The 12,596-nt window shown below is 40.7% G+C and overlaps 1 protein-coding gene across 4 annotated transcripts in view; it reads right to left on the reverse strand.

Annotated features, from left to right (window-relative positions):
• Window positions 1-991: 991 nt before the first annotated feature.
• The window catches only part of nubpl (nucleotide binding protein-like), an 86,509-nt gene continuing 74,904 nt past the window's right edge, over window positions 992-12,596 (reverse strand). For 3 of the 4 annotated variants that reach the window (XM_048537461.2, XM_048537458.2, XM_048537460.2), the window contains 4 exons: window positions 9,286-9,371; window positions 5,817-5,937; window positions 5,568-5,650; window positions 992-2,259 (listed from right to left, as the gene is read on the reverse strand). In XM_048537461.2, the coding sequence (XP_048393418.1) occupies window positions 2,197-2,259; window positions 5,568-5,650; window positions 5,817-5,937; window positions 9,286-9,371 (353 nt within the window). In that variant the 3' untranslated portion in view covers window positions 992-2,196. Of the gene's footprint in view, window positions 2,260-4,608; window positions 4,757-5,567; window positions 5,651-5,816; window positions 5,938-9,285; window positions 9,372-12,596 lie in introns of all 4 variants that reach the window. The other variant, XR_009446242.1, reaches the window with a different exon arrangement.

Here is a 12,596-nt window from a genome sequence, read left to right on the forward strand (position 1 = left end):
AATTTCAGCTACCTGTGTAGTACCAACTTGTATGATTTTACAATGTGACCATCAAGGGCATTCTCTAGCCATCTTATGTTGACAATTTGGGTACTTCACTAATATTAAATTTGAGGTCAGCATTCTTAAAAATGCAAGAGGCAAAGATTTTGTTCTTTATACCTGGATGAGTATCAATGACATGCTGAAGGTTTCTGCTATTTTTGAAAACTTTACAGTTGGTTCTCTTGATAAAAGATCCAAATGCAGCCCCTTTACCCTTTAGAAAGGGACAATTAGGCCTTTCCCCAACTTCTGATATTTGGGCCTGCTTCCTTCCCCACTATTTAGGGTCAATTTTCCCCCGATTTCTTCTTCCACCACCACCCCAAAGGCCCATCCTCCGTCTCCCTTCAAAATATTGGGACCCTACTTCCACGCACAACCCTCAGGTAGATTCTGCTGTATCCCCAATTCGAAAAGCTCCTCCCACAATCAGTCAATCTGCATAAGGAGTGACTTTTCTCAGTTTGCCTGCTCTAGTCACATTTTGGGGCAACGTCTGACTTTTCAGGCGAATTCCAGCACCTTCCCAGAATATTGAGTGCGACTCAGTATCATGTCTTTTATACTGTTGTATTCAAAAACCAAAGTTAATTACAGTTAGTAAAAACCTCTCACTTCACATTACAAACAGCAGTTAGTTTTCTTGATGGTGGATGTAAAATCAGAAGTGTGTGTACAATCATGACATTTTCTGTAATCATCATTTTTTAAATCAAGGATGTGCTCTGTTTTAGCAACAGCAGGAACTGCAGATCCTGGAGAATCTGAGATAACAAAGGTGTAGAGGTGGATGAACGTAGCAGACCGAGCAGCATCAGAGGAGCAGGAAGGCTGACGTTTCGGGCCTAGACCCTTCTTCAGAAATGGTGGGGGGGGGGAGAGAGAGTGAAAATGGGGGTTCTGAAATACATGGCCGGGGTGGGGGGTGGGGGGGGGGGGGGGGGAAGGGAGGCAGATAGAAGATGGATAAAAGGAGAAGATAGGTGAGAGGAGACAGGCAGGTCAAAAAAGAGGCAGGGATGGAGCCAGTAAAAGGTGAGTGTAGCTGGGGAGGTAGGGAGGAGATAGGCCAGTCTGATTGGAGTCGGATTGCAGATTGCCGTAGTGTCGGAGGGTGATGCGTTGGATCCGGAGGATGGTGGGGTGGTCCGTGAGTACGAGGGGGATTCTGTTTTGGTTGTTATTGCAGGGAGGGGGTGTGAGGGATGAGTTGTGGGAAATGCAGGAGACACAGTCGAGGGTGTTCTCGACCACGGAGGAGGGGAAGTTGTGGTCCTTGAAAAATGAGGACATTCGAAATGTATAGGAGTGGAATGTCTTATCCAGGGAGAAGATGCAGCAGAGGTGAAGGAATTGGGAACAGGGGATGGCATTTTTGCAGGGAGATGGGTGGGAGGAGGTGTATTCTTGGTAGCTGGGGGAGTTGGTGCGCTTGAAATGGATATCAGTTTCTCGGCAGTTGCCAGAGATGGAGATAGAGGCGTCCAGGAAGGAGAGAGGGGTATTGGAGATGGTCCAGGTGAACTTCAGGTTGTGGTGGAAGGTGTTGGTGAAGTGGATGAACTGTTCGAGCTCTTTGTAGGAACACAAGGCAGCATCGATATAGTCATCTGGAGGAAGAGGTAGAGTTTAGGACCAGTGTCAGCATGGAAAAGATCTCCCCTTCCCCCACCGCATACCAAAACCAGTCCAGCTTGTCTCTGCCTCCCTAACCTGTCCTTCCTCCCACCATCCACTCCTCCCACCCCAAGCCCAGCCCCCATCTCCTACCTAACTTCATCCCTCCCCCTTGACCTGACCATCCTTCCTGGACTGATCTGATCTATCTCCACCCTACCTCCCCACCTAAACTCACCTCTACTGGCTCCACCCCTGCCTCTTTGACCTGTCAGTCAATCTCCTCTCCACTATCTTCTCTTCTAACCACCTCCCCTCTCTGTCTATTTATTTCAGAACCCCTCCACCCATTTCTGAAGGAGGTTCCAGGCCTGAAACGTCAGCCTTCCTGCTCCTCTGATGCTGCTGTGTTCATCCAGCTCTACACCTTGTTATCTCGTGTTCTGTTTTAGCAGCTATTTTCAGAAAGCTTTGAGGAAAAAAAAACGAGTGTTGGAAGTGGATCTGATGCCGTAGACCTAAACTTTCCACTGCTCACACAAGAGATGTTGGTAGTCTTTTCAATACTTCCGCAGTAAGTCTTAAGTAGGCCTTGGCCTGTAACACAAACAGAAAAGCCACAAAAAGGCAAGTTAATTAATCATGTTAAGGGAGTTGATAAACACAGATGTGTATACCTTGCTTGAAATGCAAAACCAAAGTGCAAATTTTACATGATATACAACGATAGTTCTTGATGAATTAGTTTTACTAAAGCTATGAGCCAAAGACTAACTTTCTTTGAAACAGTTGTTAGTGTTTTGCTAAAAAGAAAAAAGGCTGATCTGTTTTAGTAGAACATATGTTTTAGTAGATTAAATCCTTAAGTTAATTCTGCCATGTGGAGGGAAAAAAAATGATAATATTGTATCATGGGCAATTTTGCACAGACGAATAAACTGAGACTCTATGGTGTATCACTGTTTCACTCAGTCACCGTAAAAACTCAGGAGCATACACACTGCACGTAATTTCTTGAGAGAGTGAGTGAAAGAGTGAGTAAGGGATAGTGAGAGAGCACAGCAGAGAGAAAGTGCATGGGGGTGCATGTGCATGAGTCATTTGCCCTTAAAAGACAGACATGATTCAACTGTGTCCTAAAGGCAAAGCTAATTTAAAAATGGTCCTCCATCCAGTACCTGGCATATCAATCATACATATCTCTGGTCAGGTGAAATTGCTGTATTTTAAGTTTAGCCAGCATTACCATACCATGCCAGAACACAAGAAATATAAAACTTAAGATCAAACAAAGTCAATTTTGTATGTTAAAAGGTGTTAAATGCTTCTGCAATAGACCCTTTAAGTACTCTTTATGATATCATTAGTTTTTACGTTTCCAGAAAAAGATTCACCAATTATACCAATTATAAAGAGTCTATTCAAGTTAGTGTTGGTCACTTAACTTTCTAACCACTGAACTTGGATGACTTGATCATTGGATAAATACTACATTTAAAATGTTTCCTCTCCTTTGCCAGTGTTCTAAAATATTTAGCAATTTTTAAAACTAAGGTTTTAAGAGTAGATTTGTAACTTGGGTTGTGGATGTTGTACTTGGTTGGCTTGCCCAGCTGGTTCGTTGTTTCATTACCTTGCTGGGTGACATCATCAGTGCAGCCTCCGATGACGCACTGTTGTGTTTTCCCGCCTGTTATTTAAACAATGGTGTCTGTTGAACTGGAGTACCTCACTTCCAGTCCTTCATAATGGTGTATATGGGGTCGAACCCTGTTTATTGATGGCTTTCTTTGTGGAGTACCAGGCTTCCAGGAATTAGCATGCTCATCTTTCTTTGCCTATCCTGCATCCTGATGGTTATCCCAGTCGAATTGGTGGTTTTCCTTATCCACCTGGTTGGAGATGAGTGTGTATTGGTTCTGTCTTTTTGTTGGAGTTGATGTTTGCGTACCCTTGTGGTTAATTTCCTCTGTTTGTCCAATGTAATGTTTGTTGCAGTCGCTGCAGGGGGTATTGTGTAGGACACTGGTCCTGTCCATAATGGGTAGTGGGTCTTTGGTTTGGCTGGGCAGTTGGCGAAGGGTTGATGTGGGTTTGTATGCTACTTGATGCCCAGTGATCGTTGGGATCTTGTGGTCAATTCAGATGTGTTCTTGATGTAATATAGCATGATGTGTGTGTTTCGGCGTGTAGTATCTTCCTGGTGTCGTTCGTGTAATAGACATCTTCTGACTCAGTTTTTCGGGTATCCATTGTCTTTGAATACTTGGAAGAGGTAGTCTTCATTTTAGTGTAGATCTGTGCAGCTGCAGTATGTGGTTGCCAGTTTAAATAATGTTGTTGCGCAACTTGATTTGTGGGTGTCAGGGTGGTTGCTGTTGAAATCCAGTAACTTGTTCAGTGCGTGTGGCTTTCTTGTATACCTTTATTAGGAATTCCCCATTGGTCGTGCGTTCTACCGTGATGTCCAGGAACGGGAGCTGTTTATTCTTCTCCGGTGAATGTGATCCTGGCAAGGGTGCTCTTTTATTAATTCATGTGTCTTCTCTTGGTCCATTTAAGAATGAGGAAGGTGTCGTCCACATGGCGAATGCGTAGTTTTGGTTGGAACAGCAGAAGGGCCAGACTTTCAGTCGCTGCATTTCCGCTTCAGCTATTAGTCCGGAGGTAGGTGATCCCAAGGGTGTCACGGTAATCTGTTCATATATTGGGCCGTTAAAAGGAGAAGTGGGAAGTGAGGCACAGGTCCAGTAGTTTCAGCATGTCATCTATGCAGATGGTGTCACCAGGATCTTGTTCTTATTTTAGTATTGTGGCCAGTGTTTCTCTTGCTAGTGGCAGGTCTATCGGTGTGAATTCACAAAACTATGGATACAATACATGGATGATACCTTCATCACTAAAACAGACCAAACTAGAGGCGGCACATGAATTAATAAACGATACCTTCAGCTGGATCAGATTCACTAAAGAACAAACTGCTCCCATTCCTGGATGTCATGGTAGAATGCAGGACCAACGGGAAATTCCTAACAAAAGGTACACAGGAAAGCCAGACACACTGACCAAGTACAGAATTTCAACAGCAACCACCCTAAAACACAAAAACAAAGTTGCGTGAGAACATTATTTCAACTGGCAGCAGCACAAGTCTACCCCAAAAAGAAGAGTACCTCTTCCAAGCAAAGACAATGGATTCATGAAAGAACTCGGTCATTCAGTGGCAAAGGAACATTTAAGCATACCTAGACTTACAATCTAGTCCTCACCAGATGTGAATACATTTTCTAAATCTAATTTGATTCAATCATTAAATGGGAAGAAATGTCAATTATTTCAAGCACTTCAATATATGTTGAAAACTGAAAATTAATCCAACGAGTTTTGAAAATAAGAACATGTAGAAAGTTCATCAAAAAAGAAAATTTGATCAAGTAAGCAAAACAGTTTACTCTAAACAACTGACAAGCAATTCTGGGTGATCTCACAGTTGTGAAGCTCAGAAACAAGAGGCCAGCTTAGGTGATCCAAATGCTGACTTGACCGGGATGAGTTAATTCAGCGCAGCAATTCCATCTGCAGCATTCTGTTTATGTAGCTCAGCATCATTCTAAGCAAGTAGGAAACTTAAAAAGATCAGAGTTGTTCTTATACTTTCTTACAATTTTTGGATTAGCTTCCTGTTTAAGATACATGGAAGTGCATTAAGTTATTGTCATTTTCCCTTTGAAATTTATACAAATAATGTCTTAGAATGCATTAAAAACACAATGCAGTCACTTAGGCTCAAGTTATTTGTGGGCATCTCTTTCATCAAAAAGAACTAATATTTGAAAATGAAATCTTAAAAGGACTATAACCGTACACAGTCATTATTTGAAAAGCAAAATCAAAATACAATATACCTCTGAGCTGTCTGGATGAGAGACAACAACTGGTTGGCCGTTATCACATGTTTCCCTTATGTTTAAGTGTAATGGAATATCACCTATAAGACAGGAATCAGAGCAATCGTGTTGTTTCTGTTGTATCCGGACTATAAAATAAATCTGCAGACATAACAGTTACATTGTATTGATGCAACAAATATGAAGCACATTACATTTCCAGCACACTGTTAATTTAATAAAGGTCTGTTTAATTTTAATCTCTACCTAGGACATCTAATGCAAGTTTTGCTGCCAATGCCCTTGCTCCATCAGCTCCAAAGATGTGAGTCTCATGTTTGCAATTGGGACACTGGAAGACACTCATGTTTTGTACAATACCAAGAACCTGTCAAAAGAAAGAAAAAAAAAGAGATGCCAAGTCTCCAAGATAGAAACATATTAAGAAATAAGAGTACATTTCAACACAAAAAAAAACTGCCTGAAGCACAGTTGTCAGTTTCTATGCATTATCAATGATTTGACACTAGAAATAGGCATATACTAAATGAACTGTTAATCAGTGGCCAAAAGTACACTTTTAATCATAACAATTCTAATTATGGAGAAATTGTTTATTATGTGTACTTGATCACTCATTACATATAGATCTCTACCCAAAGCAAATGCAGGCTTCTGTTACTATGTGGGTCTATGCTGTTTACAATTCCACTTGGAATTAACCACAGTGCCTGCTCACAGTTTTATTGCTGTATTCTAGGTAATATCCTTCTTGGCAGAGCCATTTCCTCTCATTAACAACGAAATTATTACTATGAACACCAAATGCTGTAAATAAGCTATTTTAAAAACTAATAGTAAATTCAGATTTACAACCAAAATCTGATTCTAAAGACAGATTAAGTATAGATTGCCTATCAGGATACTAGAAAACAGTGTTGCGGTTGGTTTGCGCGCTGAGCAGGTTTGTTGCTCCCTCGATGTTTCATTAGCCTGCTGGGTAACATCATCAGTGCAGTGTCAGATGAAGTGCTGCTGTACTTTCCCACCTGGTATTTTAACTCTGGTGTCTGTTGAGTTGGACTACGTCACTTCCAGTTTTCCTTTGCAGTGGAGACTAGCTGTATTCGCTGATGGCTTTCTTGGTGGAGATGCAAGCCTCCAGGAATTCCCGTGCTTGCCTCTGCTTGGCTAGTCCAAGGATCCTGGTGTTGTCCCAATCAAACTGATTGTTTTCCTGATCCATCTGGATGGAGCTGAGTGAGTATTATTCATGTCTTTTGGCTAATTTTCTTCCTATCTGTCCAATGTAATGTTTGTTGCAGTCTTTGCAAGGAATTTTGTATACAATGTTGGTTCTGTCCATAGTGGGTAATGGGTCTTTGGCTTGGGTTAGCAATTGCCAAAGGGTTGATGTGGGTTTGTGTGCTACTGATCCCCAGTGATCATAGGAGTCTTGTGGTCAGTTCAGATATGTTCTTGATGTATGCTAATGTGATGAGTGTGTTCAGGCGTGCAATATCTTCATGTTGCTTGTGTCATAGGTATCTTCTCACCCAGTTTTTCCAGGTATCCATTGTCTTTGAATATTTGGAAAAGGTACTCTTGTTTTTGGTGTAATTCTGGGTTACTGCAGTATGTTGTTGCTCATTTAAATCGTGATTTCACGCAACTTCATTAGGGTGGTTGCTGTTGAAATTCTGTAGTTGGTGTGTGGCTTTCCTGTATACCTTTGTTAGGAATTCCCCTTTGATCCTGTGTTCTACCATGCCATCCAGGAATGGGAGCTGTTTGTTGTTTTCTTCTTCCCTGGTTAATTTGATCCTGGTGAGAATATTTATTAGTCGGTGTGTGTCCTGTAGTTTGGCCAATTAATGAAGATGAAGGTGTTATGCATGTACCGGATTGATAGTTTCGGTTAGATTAGCAGAAGGACCATGGACCATGCTTTTGTGTCTCTGCATTACTGCTTCTGCTATTAGTCCAGAGATAGGAGATCCCATGCGTGTCTGTTTGATCTGTACATATATTTGGCTGTTAAAAAGGTGGTGGGTGGTGAGGCATAGGTCCAGTAATTTCAGCGTGTTGTCTCCAGAGACGGTGTCACTCGGGTCTCCAGAGACGGTGTCACTCGGGTCTCATTCCAATTTTAGTAGTATTGACAGTGTTTCTCTTGCTAATGGTATCTCGATTGATGCAAATAGGGCAATAACATCAAATGATACCTGAACTGACCACAAGATTCTTATGACCACTGGGCATCAGAATAGCACACAAACCCACATCAACCCTATGTCAACTGCTAACCCTAACCAAAAACCCGTTAATCACTATAGACAGAACCAATGTTACATACAAAATCCCTTGCTAAGACTGTGACAAACATTACATTGGATAAACAGGCAGAAAATTAGCCACAAAAGTACATGAACATCAACGAGCAACAAAAAGACACGACCAATACTCACTCATCTCCATCCAGAGGTAAGGAAAACCACCAATACAATTGGGCAACACCAGGATCCTGGGACAGGCCAGGTAAAGACAAGGAATTCCTAGAGGCCTGGTTCTCCACTAAAGGAGGCCATCAACAAACACAGACCTAGACCCTGCATATACTCACTGCAAAGGAAAATCAGAAGTGAAGTAATCAACCTCAATGGACACCATAGTTTAAACAGCAGGCAGGAAAACACAACGGCGCTTCACTGGAGGCTGCACTGATGAGGAAGGTAATGAAACTCAAACCTTACAGAAAACACTGTTCATGGGTCGAGTTCAGGTGAGACTGATGGGCTGACAGCTTTCTCTGTAGGTGATCACTAACCGTGGATAGAAGCCAAGACACTGGACATACTTTCAAAAGGTATAGATGGATTTTGAGAGGATGAAGGTGTTAAGGAGCATATAGAGAGTAGGAGATAGAATATCAACCATCTCATTTCTGCAACATTTCACCGTTTGGACAATTGTTTTTATTCTTCCTGCCAATATAGACAATTTTAAATTTTTCCACATTATACACCATATACCACGTCTGTGTCAGCTCATTTACACTACCTATTAATAGTCTCCTTGTACTTCTCTCGCAACTTTCCTCATCCACACCTTCCATCACTTTGTCCATGTCATTTACATATCTTTTGCATTTCGCCAACATGAAAAATACAATTTATACCTATTCTATCCTTTCTTTCATCCATACCAATATATTACCTCCTACATCATGAGCTTTTATTTCCTATAATTACCTTTGATGTGGCATTTGATGTGTACTATGTGAATAAATGCTGCTATGACATAGATATGTGGCTCAAAGTCATCTTTAATATGTTTAATCTCTTATTGGGGAATGCATTGTGGATACAAATCATTACAGCAGCGATTAAAAAAAGATTTGCATTTTCCTGAGACCTTTCATGGATAGAAAGATGGGGAATGGCACTGGGTGCATTGCTTATTCAGACAGAGCGAGTGCAGGTCCAAAAGGGCCAAACAGCCTGCACTTGTGCAGTAACAATTCTCAATTTGCATCAGAAAAATTCCCATTCCAACCATTCATGATGTAAACAAGTTATTCTTAATCTGTCGAAGGTGTAAACTCTCTGCAAGCCAACTCTGAATTCTTTATATTTTTATGACCACGGGAAAACCACAGCAGCATGAGCAGAGTACGATTTATTCATATTCACATTTCATTTTAACTCAACAGAGGCAACATACCATTTGTACTTACAGGAACATTAACTTTTCGAAACATTTCTGCTGCTCTCTCTACATCCAACAAAGCAATGTCTTGGGGAGTAGAAACAATAACTGCACCTAAAGGAAAGTATAATAAACTCCCATTCCAGCACAATCATTCGAGCCATGAGAAAAGCATTTTTGCAAACGTAGTCAATGAGTGACAAACTAATAAGCATGCCTTCCACATCATGCCAATGAAATACTTCTCTAATTAGCCCTTGCAATTAATTACAGCAAACTATGGTTCATTTTGCTTTATTTGACTTAAGAAAAAAAGTGACATGATACTCTACTTCATCCAACCTACTTTATCACACTCCCTTCTCCTGCACGCTCTTTTTCACAACTTTACCTTTGCTACGTACTCCCTTGTCCTCAATTACTTCCCACTTTATGATATGCTCAATCTCCACTTCTACCGCATTTCCTTCACGTCTGTAACCTGTAATCTGTCTCTCTCCTTTCCAATCACCCCATTATTCTTCTCATCATCTATTTTCCCATGCTTCCACCTCCTTTCTTCTCTTGTTTTCTCTCTACCCTTCTCCAACGTCTCAAAGACTTGTCCTTTACAATAATTTCTGAAACAAATTAATTTGCATATGCTTTCTGGAGTGATGTGACAACTAGAATTTAATAAAAGTCCAGGCAATTTGATTTGAGAAGAATTTCAACAAGCAGACAGGAAAAAGAACAATGATTAAGGTTCTGATGCCAGCATACCATCTTATTTACCATTAGCATGGATCATAGAAAGGGTAAAAGAGGGTGGCAAAGAGCAGAGAATTCATTATAGAACTGCTCCCCTGCTGAAATCAGCTAATTCAGCATAGGTTGTGAATCAAAGTGGGGGTCTTTTCAGATCATCAGAGTCATGGGCTACTGAGCAGGGACAGCGAGCTCAGTTATCATCAATCCCACAAAATGAGGGCTATAACAGGTTTCATAACCAACTGAGGGTCCTAAGATAATATAGCTTGCTAGTCATGGAATCATAGGCCTTTGGGTAGAGAGGGCAAGAACTGCCTTGAGGAATGGGGATCTTGAGCCAGAGTTCTCCACTCTCTCTCTCTCTCTCTGCAGGTTCATTCTGTCTTAAGTTAGATGGCATTGCAACACAGGAATAAGGCATTCAGAACAAAAAAGGTCCTTGCAAGTGTGCATACTCTACTCAACCCACACCTCACACCTTTTGAAGAGCCAGGAAAATGAAAGATTCCTTCCCAAAGGAATGAAAAGAGCAAGGAAGGTCAACACTGGAAGACAGACAGACATTTTCTACAACAGAAGACAAACAAAACAATTGGGGGTAGAAGAAAACTTCAAAAAGTCACAGGCTGGTGGAATGGTAAGACATTTGACAGATTGAATTCAAATGCAAAAAATGAATGAGGTAGTAAATTTTACAATTTGAAGTGGTTTTCTTGCAGATTCGTACAAAATTCTTTAAAGGCAGGAAATAAAAAGTGAGCCTGGGCTTTATAATTGGAAGTATAAATTACAAAATCCAGAGCCTTTTAAAAAAAGGCTGACCCAGCCGCAGTCTGGGCACTACACTAAGAAGGACATGAATCGTTTGAACATGGTACAGAAGTGATCACTAGAACGGTAACAAGGATAAGAATACATGGATAGACTGGAGAAGGTGGGGTTATTCTCCTGAGAGCACAGACTAACAGGAGATGTTGTATTTAAAAATCATGAGGAGTTTAGACAGAGGAATTAAAGAGACACTATATCTAATGATCAAAGGGTCAATCATCAAAAAACAGAACACAAGATGTTAAACCAAAGGAGTTACAAGGAAGAACATTCTTATTAAATAAGTGATTCCACATTAGTTTTAAAAGTGGAAAATTTTACAAAAACCTTGAAGAATAAAAACCATAAGAAACAGGGCTTTCAACCTTTTGCACCCTGGAGAACAAAAGGAGTCATCACGCATGGAGGTTTTTACAGTGCAGCCATATTAAAAATTGTGGAATACAGAAGTGCTAACCCTTAGCTCCATGCTAGAATATACAAGCTGCAGTGGTTCATGAAAATGGCCCACTACGAATTTCTCCAGGTAAAGAAATTAGGTGGGCAAGCAGTGGTGGCCTTGTTAGTGATGCCCATGTTACACAGTGGCAAAAAGTGTTGGTTAAAGTTTCAGCATATAACATCAAACCTAACAGTTATTTAAAAGCCTTGACACTAAATGTGCAGTGTTTACATAATTAATAAGCAGATCTAGCACTTCAGTTGGTAGCACCCGTTTGAGCTAGAAACTCTGGGTTTGAAGTCCCACTTTAGGACTTGTTGGTGACCAAAGGAGCATTCAAGAGGCTGTTCAATAGGTTAAGAATCATGCAAGAATTCTGCAAAGGAAAAAAGTTATTAAAAAAACATGAAGCACACAGGACTAGTGTTTTGTGTGTGTTGAAATACATATTAGAATACTAGATGACTGTCCAATGTATGTCAGGTATTTTGTCTGTTCAGTATTTTCTACAGTAGCATTATGAAAATGCATATTATTTAACATTTCTTGGAGGACTTAATTTTGGAAAAAATGATTTATTCCAGTTTTGTGGAAAGACCTGCAGTGGTTTCTTGGAAAGAGCATGATAGACATTGGAGATTCCTTTTAAACACGGCTTTTGGAAATCACAGACTAGCATAAATATTTCTACTTTTCTGCAAACCCTTGCTAGGATTGTTTCATCAGTGACTAGGTGGAGAGTGCCCTGCTATCTGGAATTAGCCAGTGCACCAAAAGCCTATGAAAGTGGAGCTGACAAGCTGATCTCTCCTTTTCCTTAAAAAGAACTGTTGATTTTAAGGTAAAAGCTGTCGGTCTTCTGGAAAGGTAATTGAAAAACATCTCAACATTTATTCCCTGAGAAAAACATGTCTGTCAAGACTCCAGAGACAACTGTGTGTGATTTGACCACATGTGCTAAACATTACAGCAGCAGAGTGGAGAACATGCTTCACCTTGTCCCTCTTGCTTTCAAGAATAATGTCAAGAAAGTGAAGCTTTTTCTTTTTAAAGTGAACCTCTAGAGAGGGAAATTCATTGCCCGACTCCTTTCCTGGGAATCAGAGAGCAAGCGAGAGGACGAGCATTTAGGTTATTTGGAAGGACGAACATACAGATAGTTCTACGACGTGATAGTTGCGTTCTTGCGTGATCTTGCTCGGAAAAAAAATCACGTTTTAGAAAAGGCCCATTGTAGGGAAATCGCTATACCCATACAGCGGAAACTTCGTTATCTAAACAGCATCCACTATTCAATGTTACAGCCAATTTGTGTT

Source organism: Stegostoma tigrinum, chromosome 10 (assembly GCF_030684315.1).
Source record: "Stegostoma tigrinum isolate sSteTig4 chromosome 10, sSteTig4.hap1, whole genome shotgun sequence".
Lineage (NCBI taxonomy): Eukaryota > Metazoa > Chordata > Chondrichthyes > Orectolobiformes > Stegostomatidae > Stegostoma > Stegostoma tigrinum.